We start from the raw sequence: 27923 nt of genomic DNA, 5'->3' as shown, positions 1-27923 counted from the left end.
GACACTTGTAGCTAGGCTCGTACAACAAGCAACTTCCAAGATTTTCTCTTTACATCTTTCTTGCTGTTGGGCATACTACGCCTGCTCTGTCCATGTAGAAGACTTAAAAGTACTTTACAAGTTAGGTTGTAAGGTATTATTCTTAAGACATGACCAGTTTGTCCAGCTCTACGATAGTGAGTTTATCGTACAGCTCTTTGTCATTGTAACGGCTCCTTCATTGTTCTAGTCACACATAAGAGGTCAAAAATTCTTCTGAGCATTCTTTCTGTGGTGTATGCTAGTACCGGAATGGTACATGTTCTATACAGTGTTATCTCGCACCAGGTAAAGGTGAAGACAGCAAAGAATTTTCCTCAGGCTGAAGATAAGACAGGTTTACAATACGAGCCGGCTGGCGAATCGTCTTATCATCAATGCTGTTGTCGTTGGCAACATTTAATCCAAGACAGGATATGTCTCTAGAACGAAATTCACACATCAAACCATTGTAATCATCTGTTTACTTTGCTCGTCAAATTTGCCTGGAAAACGCATCGAAAAATAAGTGCGAGCTGGCACGGTTGCATGTGCCAATGTGTAGCTGCCGTGTATAAGCAGCTTTATTGCAATTAATACTTTGACAGTTGTGGCTGTCACAACAAAAATGTTGCTTTGTTGTTCTTTTTCTTTTGCGATATAAAAACAAAGTGGGAATCACTGAAAGCGTGTGCATTGCTCTGTTCCGTACTCGGTGCTTAATTCGCTGCGTATACATTTTACTCAATTGATTGGTGTTTTTAAATGATAAGCTTTGTGGTAATTTGTGCCCGGCAATTATGATTTAGATTGCTATCTGGCGGGATTATTACTTGTGAACGCATCCCGATGGTGATGCTGTGGAAACTGGCACCGACAGTCGAATTACATTGAGAAATACCAACCACACCATCGCCATGACCGTAACGAATCGGCGCTACCATCGGGCACATCTGTCAACCTCGGTTCATTTTCAGCAGACGGCCGGTACAACTTCCCATACGTTAGCGACGGTCAGTAGCGGCAACAGCAATAATGCACCCAACTGTCTGGACAGTAACGGTGAGGATGATGGCGGTGCCATGTTTACACCGTTCCCAAAGCACGTGCCGTATCCGAACGTGGAACAAAGCTCTGAACTGATGAACGAGTTGTTCATATTCTGCTTCACGATCCTCGCTAGTGCGACTCAGTTTTTGCACCTGTACCGATCGGTCTGGTGGCTGCCAAATTCTTACAACCGGCAGGCAGTGGTAAGTGTTGTATCTCGGGTGTAGCAAGACTGGCACGCTTATCGATATGATGCTTCTTTTTGTTTGTTTGCAGAACTTTTATCTAATCGACTGGGATTTGGCCATCTTTATCGACATTATGGCTAGCCGGCGGCTGCTGTACTGTTGCATACTGAAGTTCATCGATGCAAACTGCCCGGAAGCGTACGTGGAAGTGAGCAAAAAGGCGGCCAAGTATACCTTCCTGGCGTTTGTGGCGATCTCGTTTGTTGCTTGTGGGACACAAATTTACCAGAAAGCCAGCTACATACATCTGTTCGTGTTAAGCTACCCCTTGGTACTGTATCTAATGATATTTGGGCTGAATATGGAACAGTTTTTACGTACGATCGTCGACACGGAACCGAACTGTATTAACGGAATGCCACTGCACAGCTGTTCCTCAAACCCTGGCTCAATTCGAACGGAAATCGATGCACTAAAGACGGATTTTAACAGCCGATGCAAGCAGGTTATCTTTACGTCACTGCTGAACGCGTACTATGCCGGATTCGTGCCCTGCGTGCTGGCATCGAAGCATCTGTACTACAATAACTTCTGGACGACGCAGCATATGGCCTGTGTGTTTGTTGGCGGATTGACCATGTGCGTAACGTACTGCTTCCCGATGCGCTACTGTGACGTTTTTCACCGTGCAGCACTACATCTCGGCCAGTGGCATCGGGTGAACAATCGATCGAACAGTGCGCCGGCATATACCTGGTCGAAGACGAACATTTACCCGCACGGTACGTACGTGCGCCATTTGGGAGAAGTGTACCGATCCGTGGGCTACTGCACTTCGGCCATTCCAGCAAACAGCAGCCATTATAGATTTTACGTACGTGTAATCCTACCGATTTGAACGGTACGACCCACAGGAATGATAAAACTTAAAATTTCTTTTGCTTGCAGGCAATTTTCAGCAACCATGTCATCATATACATGTCACTGTTTACGGTACAGATGATGCTGATCGTTTTGCAGCTTGCCATATTTGCCCTAACGCCCGAATGGCAGAACGTGCTGTCGGTCGGCTTTTTGCTGCTGACCAATTTCTTCACACTGTTTCGGATCGCGCGCGATTACTTTATCGCTCGTCGGATATATGCCAACGAGCCACTTTTTCTAGGCATGAAGTTGCAGTAGTGGCTGTTGTTGCTGCACCATCTCAATCTACACAGTAACGGACGGTTAATGGCCAACGTTTGTAATTTATTGAACTATGCGATATAATTCTCAATACATGAACTAGTGATTAACAACTTGCAATCTCTAACCGGGGACGGTTGTTTGATTAGCTCTGCTTCACGTCCGAACTACTGGTCGGTCCGGTTCCACTCAGCTCGAGACTGGTTTGCAGCTCCTTCAAGTTGCGGGTACCATGCTGCAGCAGCATTTTGATGGCTAACTCATCCGTTTGGTTTCTGTTATTGCGAAAGTCAGCCCTTGCCCAGTCCCGCAGTTCCCGCCGGCTGCTAGCATCTGGAACTTGTCGGATGGTACGAAATATGGTACGGTACAGCTTAAGCACTTCTTGCCGGAGCATGAACTGTAAACAAAACAAAACCTGGTTTTAAATCGCGAAGAGCATAAGCAAACGAGTTAATTGTTACCTGCTTCAGGCTCAGTGCTGCTTTCGGTATTTTCGACATGTGGGACAGTTGAGTAAATTTTCTTTCGTTCTTTCACTGCATTTAAGAAGTATTGCGTTTAGGCTACCGAAATTTGCATTAAAAAGCTTCTTTCATTGCAAAATGTGTTCAGAAGAATATTTCTCCACCGAAGTGGACCGAAGAAAAACAAATGTGACATTTCTCTTTGTTTTGATTTTAAACGAGCGTTGTTCAATGCAACCCTAGCAACAAGATGAGGGTTGGTACGGCGTCAATTAACCGTCAGATAAATGTGTTTATAGTGCTCCGAACGCAACTGCGATAATGTCGTAACAGAGGAATTGTTCGTTATTGTGGCCAATGTTTTCCTTTCTTTCATTTTCAAACCATTAGTAAGCAATTAGCCTTACCGTTCTTCTTGAATAAAACGAAATCAGTAAAAATTCAACAGCAGCTTTGGGCAGTATTATGCATGTCTTCGCCCAGTGTGCGACTTCCGAAGCGGGCACGAAGCGAAAGATTGTCCGGTTTTGCGCCGGATTATCGGCCGAACAGCAGAATTGTCCGGCTCGTTGAGGGGGTGTGAATAGAAACAAATATGCAACATTCATTTGATGTACATTTTCCAGTGGATCAATTGAGATTTTATTTCATTTATCAAAAGAAAACAGGAGTAGGACGATGGGAAAGGACGATGTGAAAGGACCAAGAATGTTTCAGCTATCGCCCATAAACTGGGATAAAGTTGTTGCACGCTATTTTGCAGCCAAAAATGTTGATACCCGCATTTGAACATAGGCTTTAACTCTACATTAGTTTGAAGCTCAATGAGTTCTTCTTGCAACAGCACATTTATCTCCTCCCCATTTCGAAAAGGCTCATGGCTCCAGGGGACATCTAGTTTTAAAATGTCGTTAAATCTTGTGTTGAAGTCCTCGTATAGCATTACTAACGGTGGGAAATATACCACGCAATACCACTTTGAAATCTAAGCTGATTTTGTTCTGCTTTCCGTTCCACCGGTACCAACAACGCCAAGAGCTCATAGCCCATTCAATATTTCCCGGCGCCTACTGGTGGGCTGTAGGGATCACTGCTATCGAGCGTCTATCGAGTACCTATTAAGCGGGGTTTTTTTATATGTATGGGTGGGATTTCTGTCAGCTGGGACGCGCGTTCAACAACAGTAGGCTGGGTGCGTGCACACCGGTAGAATCCCATGCATTTGTGTTTTGAATCGCGGCAAGTGCGGACGGGACGCTCGGAGTCTGTTGGCGCCAAGTTTCGTGAGATTCTCTGCGTGTTCTGAAGCAGTATGTAGTGTGTGGTTGCTTTTGCAAGTGTTAAACTGGTGCTGTATGCGTTACATTGCAAGAAACAATTTCATAATAAGCCTACAAGAAAGTTTCTGCCAACATTAAGTGATCTGTTAAAGCTGGAGAAGAGTCTGACAAACCCAAAACGTGAAACAAAACATTGCGTGTTTGTTTACCCGTGGGAGATTTATTTTGACCGGGAAAATACGTACGCTGTAAGATCGCTAGAACTAGTACGGACTGTACGGACCGCCTAGTGAAATTCAATACCATCTTTGTTCACCATGAATTCTGAAGAAGTGCTTGATTATCGTGTCGTGTTGAAAAAATAGAACTTTGTTTCGCAGGGTGCCTCATCTTTGGTAAAAAGATATCGGCAAACTCCTCGGGCTCCACACAAATCGCGACGTTTTGAGTAATAGCTATCATTAATTCGAACCACATTGGAATTATGTTCGGTGGTCGGATTGAATGCTAGTGGGTAGCAGGATATAAAAACAAAATTAAATGACAACAGTCAAACAAAAAACAGCGTCAAATAGTAAATTGAATCTACGGAACTACCATGATGATGCGTTTGGAATAACTAACATAATTGCGAACCGATCATCGCCCTCCACCCCGCCCCACATTCCCATGCCGCGATCATGCAGCGTCCAATCGTATGGTCTTATTGCTCAACGTTTCATTCGTCGTAAACAGTGCCGTAAAAGATCAATTTCAATCATTAGCATACCAATCTTTCCCAAACGAGAGCTTCGGGCATGGTGCCCCCCTCCCCGCCCCTCTCCGTATGCGACGCGGCTTGTTTACGTTTTTCCAATTTTTCATCGCATATCAAATCACACGAGCTTAAATCCAATTCCTTCCACTTTTCTTTTTCGAGTGAGGTGCGTTTGATATTAGAAAGACTCACGCCGCGCGCCGCTAGATGCGGATTTGCTAAAAATATTATCTAAAAAAGGGAACAAAATGGTGGAATAAAATAAACACACGCTCCCCACACGGTGAGGTACGATCGGGATGGACGCGCGCGCGACACGGTCGACAATGTTGCTATTCCTGTAGATAAATTTATTAACAGCAAAACATAAAAAAAATCATAGCATTAAATTTAGAGTCGATTTATAAATAGACGGGCGGGGATGGTTTATCCGTTGGAAGCGTTGGAAATCGGTGTTTCGCACTTTACAGTGGTTCGCGCGTGTAGGTTTCGTAGCATCAAAAAGGTTTGATATCAGATTGCTGATTGGCAACCGTACAGAGCGCGTTCCTTGGCGTTCCTTCCCTGTGCTATGGTTTTGTTTGTCCGGGCTCGGATGCCGTTTCGGAAGAAGGCATGTAACCCGTGGCGCGGATTCAAATGTGACAAATCACTGTAATAATATTTTCTACCATTTTAGTTCAGTCGAGCGTACACAAAACAGTGTCCTGAAACGATAAAAGCTAATTTGAAAATATTTTTTAAACACACAAATTACCGCACAATTAATTCGAAAACCCCTTTAATTTTCCAGCCGGAGTGCAAATAATTTCCGCGATCATCCGCAAACCGGTGGACCAGCGGTGAAATGTGTGTAGAAGTTAACCCGAACCAAGCATGCCCGACTCCAGCCGGGCCACTGGCGCTGGGCTAGCGTGGAAAACAAATCATTACAGAACGGAACGATCGAAATTCGTATCGTTGCGCGGGCCGCCATCGCCACCCCGCGGTCCCGGCCGCGTGTTGCACGCGTTTTGCGCGTATCGAATGACATGGGAGGAATTTGGTGGCATGTGAACGGAATCATATTACGGTGGTTCGGTACGGAAAGCACAAAGAACTACCACTATCACCTTTCTCCGTCTGTGCGTCTGGCTGTGTGAAAAAAAAACAACAACAACAACGACAGCCTGCCAGCCACCGGGGTTGGTGGTAAGTGGGAAGAACGAAGATATCCTTATCCATAAGCTGAACGAGCAACTAGAAGATTCGTCCGTTCTGAGAGTGTGTGTGGGTGTTTTTTTTTAAAATAAAATACCGGTAGTGTAATGCGACCGTGAGCAAACCGGGTTACTATGGCAACGGCATCATCATCGGCGAGTACGTCACCGCCACGGATAAAGGTGAAGAAGGAGATCTGTACCGATAATGATACGATCAAGGTGAGTGGTTTTTCTGAGGGGTTTTTTTTTAGGATCTATTGGACTTTTGCTATTGGAATTTTATACGATTTTTACCCGACGCATTACAGAACAGAAATTGATTCTATAAATATGGCTTTCCGGAAGGGAAAGTTGTGCATTTGATCATTTGCCCATTCGTGCAATGATGCATCAGCGGCCAATACACCATGGTAGCGAACCGTATCAAGTTTCAAACGGCACGCGTGCGTGAGGCTGAGCGCATGGTGGAAAATCGATACTAATCGATCGGTTGCCGGGGTTTGTTTTTCTTTAATTTTTGGTTTTATACTTCATTTTGAGCGAAGAACAGATTCAATGGAAATGCCAGTTGATAGGAAAATGCAGTTTTAAAACTTACTTGTGTTTTAGTGTTTAAAATGTCAGCTTTATAGGCTGATGGAAATACGGGGTGGAGTTCGGGCGGTCCGGTGCTGTATCCGAAGCGGACCTGTACACGACAGGACCGGTTCAAAACCCCATCCGGACCAATCTTCTAACAACCATGTTTGTGTTTTTTCCACAGGTGTGGCTTATTCATTCATTGCTTCTGGTTCCATTCCTTTTTACAAATTCATTCTTCCCGATTTGCACTAGTGTTGTGCATAATGAATCTTTTGAGGAGAGTCATTTCTATAATGCTTTAGCTAGGATTTCACGCTCACGGTCGAGCGCCTCCCTCTGCCAATCTGCCAATCCATTATCCTGGCCTTTTTGGCAGAAACATCAACGCCATCAATTCATCTCAATTTGGGCCTACCACGCCTCCTCTTTCTATGTGAGACGATCTAAAAGGACTTTACGGGTTGGGTCGTCCGGCGTCATTCTCATGACGTGACCAGCCCATCGGAGCCTGACGAGTCTAATCCGCTGTACGACAGCGAGTTCGCCGTATAGCTCATAGAGCTCGTCACTGTAGCGGTTCCTCCAATATCCTTCCAAACATTCCGGGTCAAAAATTCTTCCGAGCATCTTCCCCTCGAACGCGGCTAAGAGAACTTGTGCTGACTTTTGACCCAAGATAGGTAAAGTGTTGGACGATTGCGAAAGCGCGCTCGCCTATTTGTACGCGATCCCTGCGTAAGCTAGGATTTGTTACACTAAAAACTTTAAAATGTCGTAGAGCGCATTAACCACTATAGGGTAAACATGGAATGAAAAATATCAAATTTAGCCCAATCAGCCAGTATATAACGCGCAGAAAAACATTGCATTAAAAAGACTTGAAAGTCGTTTCCATATCGATTTGATGCTAGTGATCTTAATAACCAAGAATTCCAATCGATTTGCGTGGTAGCTGTTTATTCGTTTGTACTCCTTGCGTCAATCCAATGTGCGCTACGGGACGATTACGAAGCTGTAGCACGAAGTATATTCGGTTACATTGGACAAAACCTCAAGCGCCCTAGGTTGCAATTGGAGCTGTTGCCATCCCTCCCGAACACGCATGTGTGCGTCCTATTTTGGTGGAACACCTTGATGTGTGAGATCTTCCGAAATGGAAAACGGTACGGTACGGGAATTCTCGGGTGTCCAGTTGGTAATTGGAGCTATGGCTATAGTTGAGTCTACTGAGAAAAAAAAACACACACACACATTGGGGAAGTTATTTAGAAGCAAGAAAGGAAATCTTGTGTGGGCGACTCGACGAACTACAGTAGCACAAGGACTATGAAATTTGGAATTCGATATGCACAATATCAGACGAAGCCGAGTTTAATCAAGACACAAACATGTTTAAATTTAGTCTATTCCTTGATCTCTGGTCCCCGACAGTCACTGGTTTCGTGACTGTTTCTCCACTGTTGTAATTTAGCTTGTACTAACTACTACTGTACTAAAAGTGTACTAATGGTTTGTTATGGGTGATATACTCGTGTTCTGACAAGCACGACCAGTTTGTTGTATTAATTTTATCAAAGGTATTTAATTTCACACGCGAGACCCACTGTGTGCAACACTGGTTTCGCGGAAACAGAAACAAAATAACCCCATAAATGCCCGTTTTAGCGGGAGAAGCAACAAGTAGTAATGAGAGCCGTGCACGAGGTTTTGCACAGCAGCATAAAAAGTGGAAAGAGGCGTAAAAGGTTGGTAGAAAATTATCATCCCACCCCACCGGTTTGATGCAATTTACCGCGGCTTATATTTAGGTCCTTCTCGGATCGTATCAAATGCGTTGCTCGCTCGCGGGTGTGCGATGGGGATGTGGAAAACTGGCCAGTGGAAAGCTGCTCACAGCTCGAGTTTTATCTTTCTCACACCGACATCGGGATGCAATCATGCTACACACACACACAAACGGGGGTGGACGGGTGGATGAAATAGACGAACCGGCGAGACGACGGCATATCTTGTGAAGTCCTCTACGATTTCAAACGGTCGCACACCTGCCGTTGTCAGTTTTTTCTCGTGCTTGGTGGTGGTATGGGGTAGGACATGGGAAAGAGGTGAGCAACATATGAGACATCCCTAGTACCGTACCTTGATGTTTCTCCATTGTGCGCGCCCCCTTTCCCCCCTTTTGTAAGCTGCCCTTTTTTTCGAAATGGTTGGTCGCTTTTTCGCGAATATTGCCAGGCGCATGTTTTGACGTGGTCTCATTAATAATGGATGCATGCAGCAGCCGTATATTGTTGTGTCAGTGCGCTAGTCAAATTTGGGGATATCAAAGACAGCAGACATCAGCGGCAATGAGGATTAATTACATTGTTACTATGCTGTTAATGTCATAATTGCATATAATATGCTAAATATTGGGTGTTCCAGTAAGTTGTCAGCGTTTATCGGGCAGGAAGGTTGGAAGGCATGTTTCTAAACTTTGGTTAATAACAATGTAAGATTACATTGGAGCTTTTTTATCGCCGTATTATATGTTTTTTCTTCCAAAATCAGGGCAAAGTTTGCAGTCCGTAAAACCTAACAGCTTAAAGATGTACGCTAAATGCGGTGAGCAAGCTTAATCCGCAAGAAAGTGTAGTATTCAATAGCAGAAATATATATATCTTCGCAGACGGTATGCTTAGATAGGTGTCCTATATTACACTAATCAGCACTAGTGCTAATTCTCTTTCTTCTTCTCCTTCTCCTAAGTTCTTCTTCTTTTCCCTCTGCTTATGTACTATCTACTAGGTCATGCTCGTTATTTATGGCTTACTAAATTAATTTTTAACCTAACGTAACCCGATTGTCAGTCCCGTGTAGGGGGGAAAGGTCCGGATGGGATTTTATCTCGGTCCAGTCGTGTGGGACTGTTGCACTGCTACCAAATACACCACCGCGTTTTTGAAATTTGAATGAATATTTTTAAACCTTCCTTTTTTCATGATAGTCTTTAAATTTGTTTTACATAATAAACGCTGGAAACTTTCCTGTGCACCCAATACATTTTTGTAATATTTTTCATTTTCCCATCAAAGAAAGTAAAGGAATATGTTACTAATCCGCGTTTTGGAACTGCTTAGTTTTCTTTCTGTAACGATCAGCAATAATTTCTTTAGAAACTTTTTTTTAACATCAAATGCATAATCAACGATTCGATCGTTGAAAATCGTATCCATTTACCATAATTTCCGCACATGAAATAAAACACTCGCAATTATATTTAGCACGTCACACACGCATACACACTAACATAATCCCTTTCAATCGGTGGAAAATGGCACCACCTTGGGTTTAATGCTCCCCCTCCCCCTCCCGGAACCGGTGTTGCTTCTCCACACCTTCGAAAACTCGCGATTCAATCGAGCGAGTAATAAATTTGGACACGAGCACGCCGGTTTACTGACGGTGACACAGGTTTTTGGACATCGGTTTCGATTTCTACATTTCAAAGGCATTTTCCCGTGCTTTGTGTCACATTAGCGATGCGCCATCGCGTCGGTGGAAATTGAAAACTTTCCCTCTCGCTCGTCATCTTGTGCGGATCTGTTGCGCAAATCTGTATGAGGGCGGTTGCGCGCTGCGTTTGATCCGTGCCAGAACGCAACAGAATCCTTCACCTACGTCGGGATGGAAATGGAACGTAAACGTATCGGGTTGTTTTCATCGCTTAGTTTAAGGGGGTGTGGAAATCCTTGCTTTGACTCTTAAATCATGGCGGGGTTGAGGTTATGAATCTTCTTAAGTATCCCCAGATGCCTTTTAAAAAAATCGAAAGACGTTACTTATTTAATATATATACAGATTGAATGTTCAAAAATGTCGAGACTTTCATAAAATGTTAAAGAATAGAAAATAATTATTTTATAAAAAATTATTATGCAACATGTTCAAAATATATGTATGTTTACTATTTAATGACTCATCCATAATCATCGAGTTTGCTTTATGAATTACTAAAATTATTTACACCGCCCCCCCCCCCCCCCCTCTCTCTCTCTCTCTCTCTCTCTCTCTCTCTCTCTATCTATCCCTTATTCGTATTGTCAGTCGTTGGTTGGTTTGGTTCATCAAAAGAGATTCGAACCACGATCTTTTCGGTGTCCCAAGACCATACGATGGAACACTAAGCCATTCAGCCGTCCTCAGAAGCAAACGTAATTAGATGTGCATATGATAGGAATAATTGAAAATAGTATTGCCAATTGGACGTATTGAGAGTATCCTTTAATTGTTTGTATAATTATTACCAAATTCGTTGAATTGAAGTGTATGAAATAAACCTTTCATCTTCTACACTATTACAGAAACTATTCTGACGAATTTCTTCCGAAAAAAACATGGTAATGTAAGTGAACGCTGTTTCAAAAGCACTTCCATATTAAAAATGTCCAATGAGCCTTACAAATAGGTAGTTTGGCAGTTCGGTTTTCTTTCCGAGCATCACGCCAGCGTCTTATTTCTTTCCTGACTTACTTTTCCCGCTGACAATTGTGCCGGTGGGTTTGTTTAGTTTAAAGTATCCACTGTCATCAACCGGCACTCGGTCCCACAAATGTTTTTAGCCCCCTTGTTAGTGGTTTGGTAACGAGTAACAACAACAACAAAAAAAACCCTTAAACGATCAGCAAACAAGAAATAAAATAACCTACAAAACAATTGCCTGTAATGACGGGTCAATGAATTGGTCCCACTGGACACAAACTGGGGCTGGTCCGTGACGAACGAACGGCTTAATTTTCTGTCCAGTTTCACCGTAGCCGTTAATTATTTCAATGTACCTACGGTGAAAAAAGGAAAAGATCACATATCAGGTCAGTTGCATGGCGGGGCTGAGTCTGCACAAATTCTTGGCCATGGTAAAACCGGCTGAAATTGAATCCAAATCACCTATATTGAATTCATATCAAAGCCAAAAAAAAGAGGTACTGAAGTAGCAGTAATGGTAGGCGCAATTGTAACGAGACGTAAAAAAAACAAAATAACAACCTCCAACCGTTTTGCAGCCGGTGAGAAACAAAAAAAAAACAGTTGACAAACAACTGTGCAAGTAGAAATCAATGAACAGGGTGTTGTCGCTGTGTTTTGATACACACTGCTAATAAATGCTATCGTTATTGAGAATTTTCCAACTAAAACAAAACGAAAAGCTGCCCAATTTTTGGACATGCTCAGTGTAATGTGATATTGATGTTGCATTCAACATTATTTAACCGTTCTTCTGTTCCCAAGAGCAGCGCTGATGCGGTTGCATTTCATGTACTTATTAGGTTCGCCGCTGAATACATCTATTGAAGCAACACATCAACACAGTTTAAAGTTTGTGTGATGTTTAAAATGGAAATTCCTTTGGAGATTATTATTTTCTGTTGGACTAAATTGCGCCAAAAATGTACGATCGTACGATCATCTAACATCACTCTTATTAAATCCATAATGAATGATAGTGTTTTTAAGGCACACCGTCTTTTCCCATGCTCGCCCGGGTAACGTACTGGAATGTCAGTAACGGGACCTCCGTCAGCCAGTTGAACGGATCGGGTCGCGTAACGAAATGATTTGCTAATTGAAATGCGATCCAGTGCAAATGAAGTTGCAGTTTGATAATATGATATCCGGCAGCTGGCCCGAAGTGGGACGCAGTTGCCGCCGGTGCGGATTGTCCGGACAGACCCGGACACTTCGCCGTCCTTACGATATGAGGGCACGAAGATGCCAGCAGCGGTTTGTTGTAGTTGTTGTTTGCTGGGTTTCGAGTGCTGCAAAGCAATGGTTTTGAAGCAAGCAGCGAGTTTCGAGGTTTCAAATGACACCCTTTTTCGTGAAGTGTAATTTACACAGACATGTCGTGTGAGTGATATAATGAAGTTGAAGTTTTTATGATACCGCACCGCAAAATGTCAATGGGTGGTTAAAATTTTATGTTTATTTTCTTAAATAATTACAACTGATCTTGTTCATCGGGGGTTTTTTTACAGGTAAAGCTAAGGGATTTTTTTTTCTGTATTTCTGTTGTATTTTACTGTTTTAAATTGAGTAATTTATTTAATAACTTTTTTTTAATTATTAAAAAAAATAAGCGATTTTTTTCGGAAAATTTAGTCAAGTTCAAAAGAATTGTTTTACAAAAGCTAAGTAAGCATAAAAACAAACGTATATTGATCTGATTCTTAGTAATTGATGAGAAGAATTGGTGTAAGTGACCCGATGCGGCTTTAATATGTCATAAACGTAGATTTTGCATTGTCTTTAAATTTCATCTTGGGTAATATTGGGTGATGCTGCATGTTGCTTAGAAGCCTAAAATCTGTAGATCACGAACATATTTTGAATTTCTAGCGATATTTGGTCAGAATCGCTAACAAATAGAATTGCTACACTGTTCCTAGTTGGGGCACGTGATGACGATGCCCTACGCATGCCTTACCAGAAAGGTGATCGTCACACGCACAGCACAGCGAATTCGTTGGCTGGATCAGGTGGAGTCGCCCTGGATGAAGAATGCAGTCCTGGACCGAGTTTCCTAGAAGCGGATTGGCGACAATTTGTTTGATTCGTGAATTGTAGTTAACACAGTTGGCTGTGAGAATAGGAGCGTTTCAAGCGAAGCAACACATGGAACTCATCCCAACTCGATACAAACGATGCACATTTTTTACAATGCTCGAGGTTTTGATACAAACAACAAAGTAGAATTAAAGCTATTTCTAAGCTTATAATCATTATTTCAGAAAGAAAACGACACCAGATCGTAAAATATTAAGTAAAATAAATTAAAGAGCACTTTTTTTCTATATGTCCATAACAGTTATTTAGGAGACATACTTTAACAGTGGATTATTTTACCAATTTTAGTTAAAACTAATAACACAAAAGTGATAAAAAATGCCAATATTTAAAGATAAAAATGATTTCGTAATGAGCATGATTTCGCTTTCGATGGAATATAAAGCCCACTATTGAAATAATTGGCGGTCGCTTACCCTAATTCCAATTGCCCATAGTTGTTTTGAGGCGGTTGTCAATAGAAAGGTCGTTAGTAAAGCGTCACTAAACAACATCTCCGGTGTGGGGTTAGCCCTGGATTGAATGGTGGCCTTTACACATAGCATACACAACGCTATTGAGAAATAGAACATTAAAACATTATACTGTTTTAAACAATTTGCAATAGATTCTTCATGCCTTCATCATCCACGACCGTTGCATCTGGAATTTTGCACACTTTTCAGGAAGGAAGACCATATCCTCGATGTACTGATCGGAAAATTGTGATCCTTGGGACTGTTATCCACTCTTACCAGACTAGCCCAACAACCCCTTCAGTCCAGTCGATCGGGGCTAGGCAGAAGCTAGACAGTGCACGGTATCGGATTCCTTCCAGCCGCACCGTTGGCCAAAGATGATGATGATGATGGTGATGGGTGGATGCTCCGATGTATTCGTGTCGGATCGGTCGCTCGATGCACATCGCCGGTGTCGCATTACCGACCAGGCAGTAGTGTAGCGAGTAAGGCAAACAGCTCTGCCTGTCGGAGGCGTGGAATAGACGGGACAACACCGGGTATGGTTTAGATTTTCCATCTATTACCGGCTCTTTAGACTTCGGAGCTTGTTGGAGCACAAGGGACCGAACCGGAGGGCGGTACAAAATTGAAAACATATTTTCCACACCAGTCAGCCACGGGCACGGGGGTTGAGTGTTTCAAACGTCGACCACGGCCGAGAGTGTTGTTCGGTGCGAGAGTGTGCGGGCGCACAACGATACTAATAGTGTTCTTCGGTTAGCGTAGAAGACACGCATGCGGATACATTTCGTGCACACGTCCAAGGTTGTGCGAATGGGGCGAGCTTTAGAGAATGGGAAGGGGGAGAGATGGTTTAGGGTGGCCAGGTTTTTGGTTTCGGGTGAACGAAGGTATCGCATTCCGGTAGTCCGGATAGAAAAGTGGAACTTCCCAGGATTAAATAATGAGGCGTGAGGCTATCGGAAGGGACACACGCCATAGGACAACGGTCGGCCGGGTACCACGTTTCGGTAAATGAGACATTTCAGGGTGTAGAGTTACGTTGGTGCTCTTGGAACCCATGATCTCTCGTGTCGCTGGGTGCGCTATTGTTCCCGGTGCCCCGTTGAATGTGACTAATGATGCTGGACAGTCATTATAAACCTGCCTCAGTAGTAGTATCCGCGTTTGGCAGTTGGTTTCGCCCGTCGGTTGGGTGTTGGAAGGGTTTGGCGTTGTAGTGGGAAGAGAAAATTGTACATACGCTTCTTACAGTGATCTCGCTCGGGGTGAAAGTCTTTAGTATCATTTTCCAAATTGTTTTTCTTGCTGATTCTTACATTTGTAAAGACTGTAAAGAAATTTTTTTAATTTGTTTTTCTGCAGAAGTCAGTGTTAATCACGCTTCTTTTTTTACTAAACGACCTGGTACGTGGTATATAATGGTTTGTTTATATTAGGTTATAACACTGGTAAAAGGCTGTAAAATGTGTAGTTAGAATGTCTTAGATATACAAAGCTGTTCTCCTTGATGATTAACACATTCTCCAAAATGTTCTTGGGCGCTTACTTTACTGATGATACCAAGTCACTATTCCAATTCTTTACTCATATGATTGTTATTATATTTCTCGTTTTTTATGCCCTGGTCATTCGAATTGTCTAATCAAGCTTCTTTATTAGAAAAAAATCCTTGCCAATGATGAAGTTCCCATTATACTGGAACACATACACTATCTGACTAAGGTTTGAAGATTTTTGGAGAATTAAACGACTCAATATTCTTTGATATACCACCGACACTGTTTTAATCGCTGCTCATTGCTGAGGTATTTCTCCATGATACGATCTTCGTATTACTCCAGTGCTGATCTAGATTTATCTTGGGTTATCAGTCACAATATCCTTGGTAACAACTCTGGAGGACAGGCGTTGTTGTGTTATGTTTGTTTACACCTATTTCTATTGAGTTATGTTATTGTACCCACACACTTGCTTAGACAACTCTTTGTTTGTCTATCCCCAAACGACGTACTGCAGTTGGAAGTAGAGATGGTGTTTTGAGTGCCATGTTTTCTCTTAATATAAATTCTTACCATTGAAGAGGTAATTTACAACCTTTCCCGAATCTTAATCACACCTGATTTCTTTTTTTTATGGCTAACTTTACTGTTTATTAAACTCTTTATTGTTTTCAATTTACCTATTTTATACTAGCGAATGACGTTTTCTACTCAAAATTTCTGTTTTTAAAATAATTTGTACTTATCTTACTAAATTGTCTTCTTCCACATCGGTATAACAAACTTCAAGAGGTTTAGGCCTGTCCTTTCTGGCTTTCTTTTGACCTATACCTGGATACGGTCATTATTGGTTCGGATGGGATATTTGGGCTGGTCTGGTCGTGGGAAGACTAAACGAGAAAGTCAACTTCGATATCTGGGTTTTTAAAGGTGTCTAAGTCAAAATAATGCCCTAGCCTCCCATTTTTGATAATTTCCAAATGGACTGCAAAATTTGATACCATTTGGATAAGGATTTCGTACCTCTGGGATTGCAACTGGATGGAAAATCGATCTCTCTATCTCTTCATTGGTGTCTTAACCGTTCGTTTAAGTAATTTACACTGTAGGATAAATTCTGTTACACCAAAAAGCCAGCAAATGGATGAAATATGAATCAAATCATTCACAATGTCGGTCGGAACTGTGCAAAAAACGACGGACGTATTATTGTTGTGTGTAATCTGACATGCGCTTGAGTGAAACCAAACTCGCGGGTAAGGATTCGTGCAAAATGTAACTCGTTGGTGCTCCGACAGGCGCACGATCCTTCAATCGCACATTACCCTTGCCGGTAATCCGACCGGAACGCGGGAATGAGCGAGCCACCCGGGGGGAAAAAAACAGAGCGCAAAACGTCATCGCGACACGAACCACATGGTATTGGTAGGGGGTAACAATACCGACGCAACGCTAGACCAGGAAAGCAAACGTGTTTCGAGTTACCCGGTCGGTTGCCAGCTGCAGAAGCATGGGAAAATTGCGATCGTAAGCTCGGTGTGGTGAACTGCAAAACGTGGGTTCTAGCGCTGTATGCAAAGTGTCTGGAGTCACGGTGGAGATAAACCACGCTCCTTTCCGATAAATTACAGAGCTTTTAGACATATTTCGATGCTGTTTGGGTCTAAATGTCTGTCAATTTTTTGTTATATAAACAGCTGATTGGCCTCATTTGCTTTGTTAACTTTGGCTATAATTCGAGCTCCACCTTCACTAGACGGTCGCCTATGCATGTTCGCACATGGCTGACAGATTTTCCGTGCGTGATAAGGTTTTATATTTGTGCGCGTTCCTCGCGCCCAGTGACCAGCCTCCGGAATGCGCATCAGCTCTCGTTTCGTGGAAATGCGCCAAAACACAAAAACCCAACCGTCCAAAGCGCATGTATTTGGTGAATGGCGCTCGTGTTCTTTCGTTCTCTGCCAAAAAAAAAAAAAAAACACGCGAAACAGTGCGCTGGGAATCACCGTCCTCGGTTGCATATCCGATTACAATGATTTTTATCACGGGTTGTTTGTGTGTGTGTGTGTTGTATTTTTTTGTTTATTTTTCATTACTCGTTCCTACCATCCGTTCTTTGTACACCGGGGGTTAGATTTTGGGCCTTCGCTTTCCATCTTCGATGGGTTTCAGTTTCGAAAAGTTCTCGCCTTTCGCTCGGGCTGAAGAAGATCCGTCCGCCGAGCGCCGATGGCGGGCGCACGAGTTGGGTGGAGGAGGGCGAAGGCTTCAGTATGGTTCCGGTTACGCGCTCCGACGCGTCAGTCAGTTGCGTTGGCAGTAGGCAGGCAGGCAGAGCGATACCATCCCCCCCCTGGGTCAGGGTGAAGATGACGACGACGATGATGATGATGATGATGACGACGGCGATGCACGAGTGCGGCAGGAAAAGGGGTACGGTCCGGGGTTTGATGATATTGGAGCCGGGAGGGCGAATTCGTACGCTAAAATAACACATAATTTTCAAACGTTAAAACATTATTAAGCAACTCGAAACCATCGTTCGAGTATCGAATTTGAAACCAAGCTTCTCTCTCTCTCTCTCCTTCCTTGCTCGGTCTCGTCGAACCGTCGTGGGTTGGCTTGTGGACGGTTGGTTTCAACGTCATCAACATCGTCAGTAGCGGGACAAGCAGCGTGGGGTTGTTGGAAGAGGACGAGTCAAATGTGGATAAGACGGGGGGACGTTCGGGTGTTCTATGACCGATCGGTTCTTACCGCTGCAGTACCTCGTTGTGGACATGTGGGGAAATGTTTTCCCGTGCGGTCTACTCTAGGGAGAAGTATTTTTCCAAATTTCCACACCTATTTGGTAGGATAAAATGCGTGAGATATTGTTTTATGCATTAATTTGCTTCAATTGTTTTGCTTTTTTTGTTATTAATTAATATTTTATCTTATCATCTGATTATGTGATGTGATTAACATGTTTTGATTACTATTTTTAATGTTTTAATGTTTAATGCTCAAATATCAAAACTTTGTTTATTAATGCAAATCGTGGACATATTTGGGTTATGGTTTCTGTTAACTTTACTACACAGTTTGTTGTAATATTTGTTTAAAAACAATCAACTTTCGACCCAATCGTTGCTGTTGTGACTTTTGATTCGTTAACCATCTCCTTCCGTTGATTATCTGAAACAAAAATCTCTCCCAGAATTAAACTTGAAGACGCTACAGCCTGGTTTTGCCCCCGGTTAGCGTCGTCTCGATCTCCGGCTGTCGGTACACCAAACCCGCAACAAGAGACGCAAGCGCACGCGTGTACGCTCACGACCGGTCTCGCTCGGTGCCACGGGTTTCATCAACGTTCGGTGCGTAATACGATACGCTGGCTGTAACACGATATCTTCCGTCAATGCAAAACATCTTGTCCCGGGGTGGGGGTACGGTGTCTTGAACGTTCCAGCGCCGCACAAACGTACGAACGTTTCGGGGTGTTTTGTGCGTTATTTTCCTCCCTGTCCTTCGCGGGAAGTTCCCACACGGCCAGCGAATGGGTTTCTTGAGGATCGTTCAAAATTGGCATCACGGCACAGTGTTGCGAATGCGCGCGACCGCGAACAGCAGGAAGAGGGGCACGGTGGAATGGTTCCGTGGTGTTCCATCCCGCCGGTGGTGGAAGACGCGCCCGCCGGAGTCTGTCAGGTCCCGTTCGAATCCCGGGGAAGGATGCATCTGGTCGGTGCCTCCTTATCGGGAAGGCAATCCTTTGTTGGGGGTCGGGCTGCGAAGGGAATCTCCGCATCGTCCGTACAGAAATGGGCGACAGCGTTTCGAATGGCATTAATTAGGTCCATATTTTGTGTCGCAGGCGCAATAAATAAATGCGCTCCGTTCATTATCGTCTCAAGGATACGAGTTTACATCAGGACAAACTGACAACGGATGGCCGAACGGATATGTTACTTGATCGAAGTGACTTTTTTTTCCTTAACATGAATTAAGATACATTGCCGATTGCGATAGAGCTTGGCAGTAGGGACGGTGGTGGAAATAAGTATAATATTTGGCATTTATATTAAAATTTGTAAAAATTTTATTATAAATATTTTTCGGGTTGGATTAGATACGTTTGCGATTGAAGAGCAGGTTGTTTTATTTTTAGGATGTAAAATAAGATAAAATATTCGAAAAGATTTTCCTCAAAAATATATATGAAGCTTGAGAGCAATAACATTATTAGGATTATTTTAACATTGTGCGTTATTTCTCTTCCTTATTATTACTTGTTAAAGTAGTAATGTGTATCCTTTGTACTACTGTTTACTTCAACTTCAACGAAGAAATAATTCTTTCAAACTCAGTTCGCTCAAACTCAAACAAAGAAGTGTTTTTTTTCAAAACTCGGCCAAGGGATACTGCATAACATCTTTATGATAGTGTATGAAGTGCTAATTGATTGTCGTTGTAAGCTTTTCTTAGTCTTCTTTATTCACTTATACGGTTCTACAACTGCTTTCTTTCTGACAACAACGAACGTCGTCCTTTCTGGCGGACGTATCAACATCATCATTCCATCTCAACTTTGGCCTTTCCTGTCCATTTGGACGACCTAAAAGTACCTTATAAGCTGAGTCGTCCGGTGTCATTCTCATGATGTGACCAGCCCACCCTGGCGTGTTTAATCCGCTGTACGACAGTGAGTTCATTGTAGCATCTCCTGCATTGCTACCGAATACACCACCGATCGCCCCAAGTTTTAAATCTAAGTAGAATGAAATATTTTCATTAAAATATGCGCACAAGCAAGAGCATGAATAAGATTTATTGGAACACTTATTTATTGGAACTTTTGGACTAGAGAAAATTAAAGTTTGTACCTTTATATTTATTGCCACCAGTGTATGTTACCATTTGAGTGAGGAATTAGTGACAGTAAATTTAATGAAAGATTTATTGCACAATTTTCAACCTTCTTATGTTATTTGATTTGTCATTTACCGACAGTGACGCAGTGTGTTAACAGTTCCCTGTTGTATAATATGGCATGTCTTATTGGCCTACATCACGCTTAGGCGTAGACTATTACTGGCCTTTTCTTGCTCCCTCCTCGGTGGAAAGGCTTCTCCGTTCTACGCAAAACTGTTTATTAATTTGTTTCGAAAACCCCGTCTACATTTGGTTATTATTAAACACTCGGCTTTACCCGCTCGATACATTGTAGCGAGACCTGTGCGCGTATATAGTCATACGAATTATTAAGTTCATTGGATCAGCCGATGAGGGGGGGAGGCTCCGGGGGGAACACTGGGAGCTTAATTACGAGAATCCGAGAAGACGAATCGGTGATCTTTTGCTGGCCGGCTGCATGCTCCGGACGTGTACGATCGGGGACTCGTACGGACGCAGGGCACAAATTGAATATCAACCGTAATTTTAGAACTGTGACATTGGTCAGCTGCGAGGAATTTGGTTCGTTGAAGTCAATGCTGTGTGCATAGTCTGGCTGGTTGTAAAATATTCTATCGCTGCTAATAATGTCTTTTGAATCGTTCTGATGCTGTAATTCTTCTCATACATGTCGTCTGTTGGAGCCATATTTTAAAAAAATTGTCGTACTTTTGTTTTAAATGTTACCTCTTATAGCCTCCACCAATGCACCACCTTACATTGTATTTGCATCAAAGTGCAGTTTTGGAAAATAAATTACTTGCATCCATGTTGGTCCCACTATCATCGCTTGATCTTTAATTGGACGAAATTGAGCCGCACGATAAGTTTTCCCCGTCCCGGCATATTAGTCAAGCCGCTACAATTTCGCATTGGCACGAGACGGCGGAAAACATGTCCGATGGTTTCTTTTCCCTTTTTGACTGTTTGTCGAAAATTCTCAACAGCAACAAAAAAAAAAATGCAGGAAGAAGGTAGATTCAGCTGGTTCTGCTGACCAAGGGCCAAAAACGGAGCACACTACAAAGTAGTGATGTGTGGTGCGCGCGTCTTCCTGTCATCGAAGCCAATGAAACCGGCGGGTGAACGCCAACACGAACGTCACGGCATTCTTGCACATCTGCACATCGACGCGTTTTGGCGGAATGGCAAACCGAAAACCGTGCCGATACACCGCGCAAGTGGCAATAAATCCCGGCACTTGATCGTCCGGCGACGAACGAACCCTGCGGGCACAGGGGAGGGAAGCGTAGGGTTCGGCCAATTGCAAACCATCACCGAGGCCAATCACTGCCACCATCGCTCTTGGTACGCGCTTGGTTGGCCCACGTGAATGATCCCGGGCCGGCGGCAATGTGACACTGTTCGTTTTCTTATTCAATTAATTAACTTTAGCCGTCATCGTATTACAATACTTGTTTATTTCCCTGTCCTCTGCAACGGGAGACGTTTTGTCAACTACGGCGCTGCATCTCTTCTCGCTTCCAGCGGTTCCAGCGGCACTCGGTACGGGGCAGGCGGTGCCTTATCGATTTTCAACGTTAATCTCCGGTCGCTGGAGAAGGAATCTGAGCTGCTTCGACCGGGTATGACATTTGCAGCAAACCGACACTGAGAGAAGGGGGGGACCGAGCGGTGAGACGGCGGGAGGGCCCGCGTGCAGGAGTAAATGAGTATCACATTTACACGTCTTCAATCCCACCTACCCTAACGTGCACTCGTCTTACGACGGCGTTCCGCTTGCCCGTCCTAACCAAAGCATCGATCGTACAGCATATACTGCGAGGCGCTGCAGCAGCAAGTAATCAAGCCACACTGTTGTTCCACTCGTCGAGATAAACTCCATGTGGTGGGACCGTGGCAACGGGCACGTTTAGTTCTCATCCGTCTCAACCGTCGCTACGTGCCGGTTTAATGAAATGCAGACACTTTTCGTAAGTTTCCACTTACACAGTAACGCATCGTTTAGAGTGCTGCAATCGAGCGAACTGCCGATCGAAGCTTAGCAAAACTGGATGGGTCTTCGCGGTACTACGGCTAACTATTACACGATGTGCAATCATAAAGACGGATGTGGCGGGATGGGACGGAAAGAATGCCTTGCGGGAGGTAATACGTGCAGATGGGGTTGTGCGTTGATGTCTTGGTCGAAGACGATCCTATCGGTGGCGCCCGTTGCTTCAAATTACACGCAGTTTTAAGCACGAGCAATGCGAACGTTTCCGGATATCTGTGACGTCGCTTGCATGTGCTGCGACCGTAAACGGGTCACACACGAGGAAGCTGTTCAAATTGTTGCTAAATTGAGGATGCAGTCTAGTCTTTGACAAACCCGATCGTCAGCAGATGAGGTAAATGCTCCAAAATCTTCATAAATCCTTATGCGGGTACATGTGAGAACTAAAATTTTATACAGACCGAGTACTTAGTGTACTTAGTTTTGTACCGATGTACTTAGTTTTGAGTATTAATTCCGAAATAATGAGCTGATTGTGAATATTTGTACAAAATCAATCATGCAAACCTATATGAGACAAGATACGAGCATAATTATGTTACTAGTTGTGAAGAGAAAAGTATAAATTTAGATCAGCTAAACATTTGCTCCGTAACGCCTTGAAGGTGTTTAAAGCCTACCTTTAGGCGTTCGAACAGTAATATATTTTTAGATCGTTGATATCTTTTTTAAAGCTTTTTTTAAAATGTTACAAGAGTTTTCATTAATTAATCTTTTACGTTCATCATTGGGAAAATAAATGTGCACAAATGAGCTCCAACTGCAGTGTTATAAACTCAGTACAGCGTTTGCGACCCCTAACAGTATGCAGTTCACGGAATTTTGAGCTTTAGTACACAATTGTGGCTCTACTGTCTACGGTAATATGGTAGTGTTTCATCCGACTGCATAGAACGTGCCAGACAAACACGGCATCGAACAAGACAGTTTGATTCTGCTCGATACGGCTGTGTCTTACTTGGGAACTGTGATTGAATTGCGTCATTGGGACTGCTTGGAACATATGTTGCATACCTTCAGGCGTTTGTTTAGCGATGCATGCTTTAGCAGAGTACAGTAATTTCTCGTGTCGCGTTTATATCATCGTTTTCTATTTAGTATTAAGGTACGTATTGTATGAAGGAACTGTCCAAATTCGTGTATCTCAAACTAGCGTAATTTGAGTGTCGCTTGAACTTGAGAAAAGACTGTACAGGCAGTCCCCCGAGTGTAATGACCACTATAACGAGGGAAGTAGTCCCTCTTATTTTGAATTTCCGCGTATGTCTGGTGCAATCCTAGTACAACATCGTTTATACATCATTGTTGCCGAGTCCACTTTGTTCTCTGCTCTTTATTCATTCATTTCAATCGACTTTTTGAAGGCCAACATTGACAAACATTAAAAACAAATGTTTTATGACAAAGGAAGCTACAACAAATTCACACTGTTTTCTCAACAAATTTTATATTGTTTTGCTTAAATTTTTATGCTTTGAGCTAACAAAGTTGTCGAATTTCAAATAGTTGGTGCCGTATTTCTCGAGAAATATCTGCACTTGTAAAATGTAATGTACAACATTAGGTTTATGAGCGAATGTTTGGTCCACGAGACGGATTAATTTGTAATATATCTAATAAAAAGGTATAATCCGTTTCCCTGGGCTCTTATTACAAGGCATCCATTGTTCCTGGTGTCGCTCACTGGAACACTCACATGGTTTGTTTTGTTTTGTTGTGATGGCGCCATCGCTCGATGTGTGAGATGAAAGGCTCTTGAAGCGGTGATGATAGGCATCGGTTACATTATGCTTAGCTTCAAAACCGGTGACCCTTCGCGTGTCGCCTTTCATGTTGCGTAAAGTAATCGATCAGACATGCTCATTTCCCACCTTCACGACACGTGTCTCCCTCTTCTCCACCCCGTGTCCACCATCAAACCCACAAAGCGGATCGGGGTTGCCTTCTCTTGTGTTTTTTTTTGTTGTCAGGACCACAGCGTCATCATCAGCCGAAAAACACTATTGTAGACAACGGTTTAAACGATCGATTAACGCCATGGGAAAGAAATTCGATCCGCAAGCACACTCTTGAGGTGACGACAGTGTGGTGCATAAGCAACACTACTGAAAAGTAAAGCAAACCTCCTTCTTGGTTGGACACCTTTTTTGCGGTGTGGAACATTGGTTTGACACCTTCGGTGTGAGTGCATGGCTTATTAGTAGTGTTCGAGTTTAGGGCATTTTTTTCTGTTACACCACGTACACCACGTGCACATGAGCATATAGATGTATTAAAATGTCATAAAAATCCTCTACTAACGCTGGAGGAAACCAGAACGGCAACGGTGAACGTTTGTTGCGACCAAGTTGGTCCCGGAGCAGAAGAAACTCTATATTCTAATAACCCTTCCCCTTCAAGGACAAAGGTTTTTTTTTTTTTGTAGGGTTGGGCAATGGGTGAGAATGTACTGTGCAGTCGGTTCCGTCGGTCATCAAGATTCCTACGGTGTTGGTGTTACCGTCTCTCGACACAGTAAACGCTCTGTCGAACGCCCACGGGACCGCTAATTAATCCGAACGAACGCTGGTGGACACGATTTACTACCGTGCAGTGCGAACCGTTCTCCCTTCGGGACACAGTGGTCAGCCTATTTTAGGTCGTCGTCCATGCGATTGCGAAAGCTGCCGTTTCGAGAGGGTATCAAATTTCGTCGACCATTCGCTGGAAGGGTTGTTCCGTATTCTTCTGCACGAAGTCAATACAATACAGTGGCTGTGTGTAACCAGAGTTTCAAGCCAGATTCTTGGATGGATGTTCACTGCCGTTGTCGTCATCTTTGACATTGGCTTTGTGAGAGTGTTGGTTAGAGTGTTTGAAAGCCCCATACACATCAGAAATGATTATCTTCGGAGTACAAAATCCGCCAAATCGGCCCGCGAATTGGGCTCCATTACCCTTCGGCATCGATGTAGATCAATCATCACATCCGGTAAAGCTACCGGGGTACGTTCGCTAATCTTCACACCAGCCACGAACCCAGTTCGGGTTAAGGGTGCTGAGGCTGGTGGTGTTCACACAGTTTCGCAGTTCGTGACAAATTGATGGATTGTCCGATACGGCGAGTCCGGTCGCCTATGGGAAATCTAGCCGGTCTCAAGGCTTTCTCTAAAACCCAACGCGACCACCTATAGCTCCGACCGATTTGTTGTCGATTGAGGAGATATTTGGTTACGTCCTGTCATGGTGTCCCCCCCCCCCCCCCCTCTTGGCTGTGGGACGGTCGGCCCATCGGTGGGCAGGATCGGTACCGTGCACGATCGTTGAGCCGCGTGTGAAGTGTGATAAATTATTTAATGGATTTTGTTATACGACTGTGAAACACGACCGTTGCGTTGAAGGATTCGGTTCTCGGGCCCCGTGCACAAAAGGCCACCAAATCTGCGCCCGGTGACTATCGGGCGAGTGTGTAGAAATATTGTCTTGTCTCGAAGCGAAAATCCTCATCACATTTCCTGCTTGAGTTTTGTACGACAGTGTGTTTAGTGTTTTGCATCGTGTTACGAGATCTTCCGCGCGCTGCCTGTTCGAATGCGCACAGGCACATGTCCGACCGCGTGTTGTGCGTGTTGGGTTTGAAATCGATCGCCTTTTTTTATGTTTATTTAGGTTTTTTTGCGCCTATTTTTTTTGTCTTCCCCTGCGCCATCTTTGTCTGGGGCCAGTTTTTTGTTGTTGTTGTTGTTGTCTTTCTTTCCTTGGGACGGTTGGGAGGTACTACTTTCCAATCACTGCCACCCGATCGAGAAGGTATCGGTATCAGTTTTCTAACCTCGCCTTCCACTGCCTTTTTTCTTACCACCCGCGGGCGTACGGACTGGATTTGTATTTTTTGTTGTTGTTGTCTGTGTTAGTTAATACTTTTGTTTTTATTAATACTAATTTATTGGTTTACGCTCGATTATCGGCAGATCCGATTTGCCGCGACCGGTCACGTGGTTGTCTGGGACAACCCGCGAGCGTCTTGCCGTATCGAAAATGCAAAGCAACGTCTGAGCGAGACACGATGGGTCTCAAACAAAAGCAGACGAAAGGAAGTGGTGGTGGGATCCGTTCAATCGCAGCGTAGGTATCATCTTTCCCCGATTCCCTCCAGCAGTGCAACGGGTGGCCACGGTTCGCGAAGAATTAATTGCTGAAATTTAGAAGTATTGTATGTTCAACTGACCCATGCGCTTGGCGTGAGGCGAAGAGAATCGGTGCTGGGGGAGCGTTCGTACCCTTACCCCCTGACGTTACGTTGGGAGCGTAAACTTGGCATGATCAAGAAGCTGTAGGACATTGTAAACCGATTCATCATCCGATCGCTTCAGCATTTCGATTGATTGGTCAGAGATGTAAATATGCTTAAACGAATTGTAATTTTGTTGTGATAGAGCGTAGCAACCGCTCGATCGGATCGAATAAGTTTGATCGATTGAAAGAATCACCAAGAAACGGCGGTGGGTATTGTTTATCAGCATTCGAATCTTACGTAGCTCGTTGTTTGCTAAGAGAAGACGTAAATTGTGAGCTCGTATAGATTGAGAGTTGAAAAGCAGTTTTTTCAATAATCAAAACTCACACAACACAAGTTTAGTCCAAGTCGAAGAATAGCCCAATCATGTATTCAGATGGTTTAGTACGATACATCAATATCAGTAGGTCCCAAAACAGTTAACACAAATCTGACAGTACACAAAGTGGTAGCAGTATTCTTTTTCGCACGAGGGGCTCAATCTGCTACACGGTACAAATGTCCAACAAGCTGTAATAGAATGTCCAAGTTCGCAGAACAAGGTGACCCAAATTACTTTGCTAAAGATGTTACCCGTAGTTTGTGGACGGCATCGCAAAGGTAACATAATTAATATTCCTCCTCAAGATGAAGATGTTTTCAACTGATACGCTACTGAATGTTTGGATCGGATCATAGTTTTGGTGTTACTACTCTGTTAGCTGTAAGGTCTTCAGACCAATATCCAATATATCGAACGAAATTAGAACGAACTTTGTCAGTAGAGTCACCAACAATTGTAACATCAATGGGGTAGATCATCCCAAAAGTTAGAAAGCTTAAGCTTTAAGCCTGTATCTGTCAAATAATCCAGGTACCGAGCTGTATCATTCTGTTCAAAGGACATAGCATTTTGACATAAAGAATGATACAAGGGATCATTTTTGTGAAACCAAAATTTGAGAAAAATCGATTTAAGTTTAGTAATTTGATTTTAATTTCAATGTATTTGAAATAATATCTGATTATCAAAATAATCCTTTTTCAGTTCTTTTCATTGAGAAACCAATCTAATCCTTCTTTCCTAGGCTTAACTTGGCTTGCTATTTGTATGGCGAGCTGTAAGCGGATAAGCCTGGAAACGTCAAAACGCATACAAAAAAACTGGCTTAAACCGTGATCTACCCCAATGTTGGTCTCACATCAGTTACGTCTATATCATCACGATATTTCGAGATCTTCATATTCCAAGCTTCGCACACAGTTGTCTATTGTACTTTAGAGACTTCAACTGTACTTGAGACTTCAAGACTTGTTCTTCAGATAGACAGACATCAGATAGTCCCCTTACTTCTTAAAGCAACTCCATACGGGTAAGAACTATAAGAACTCTTTCAGGTTGATTAAATACGGAATAGTTA

The 27923-nt window shown here is 43.3% G+C and overlaps 3 protein-coding genes across 3 annotated transcripts in view; 2 read left to right on the top strand and 1 right to left on the bottom strand.

Annotated features, from left to right (window-relative positions):
* Nucleotides 1–935: 935 nt before the first annotated feature.
* LOC128708019 (transmembrane protein 39A) lies at nt 936–2438 on the top strand. The gene is made up of 3 exons (XM_053802975.1): nt 936–1271; nt 1345–2130; nt 2205–2438. The coding sequence occupies exons 1-3, from the start codon at nt 936–938 to the stop codon at nt 2436–2438; spliced, it is 1356 nt and encodes a 451-aa protein (XP_053658950.1).
* A 148-nt stretch (nt 2439–2586) lies between these two features.
* Nucleotides 2587–2944, bottom strand: LOC128708512 (LYR motif-containing protein 2). The gene is made up of 2 exons (XM_053803491.1): nt 2906–2944; nt 2587–2841 (listed from the first exon to the last, which is right to left on the bottom strand). The coding sequence occupies exons 1-2, from the start codon at nt 2942–2944 to the stop codon at nt 2587–2589; spliced, it is 294 nt and encodes a 97-aa protein (XP_053659466.1).
* Nucleotides 2945–6279: 3335 nt separating this feature from the next.
* The window catches only part of LOC128707033 (sine oculis-binding protein homolog B), a 28033-nt gene continuing 6389 nt past the window's right edge, over nt 6280–27923 (top strand). The window contains exon 1 of the mRNA XM_053801976.1: nt 6280–6366. Coding sequence (XP_053657951.1) covers nt 6280–6366 — 87 coding nt within the window. The remainder of the gene's footprint in view (nt 6367–27923) is intronic.

The sequence above is a fragment of the Anopheles marshallii genome, chromosome 2 (assembly GCF_943734725.1).
Source record: "Anopheles marshallii chromosome 2, idAnoMarsDA_429_01, whole genome shotgun sequence".
Taxonomy (NCBI): domain Eukaryota; kingdom Metazoa; phylum Arthropoda; class Insecta; order Diptera; family Culicidae; genus Anopheles; species Anopheles marshallii.
The sequence above is the reverse complement of the archived record's forward strand: the minus strand, read 5'-3'. Positions and strand labels throughout refer to the sequence as shown.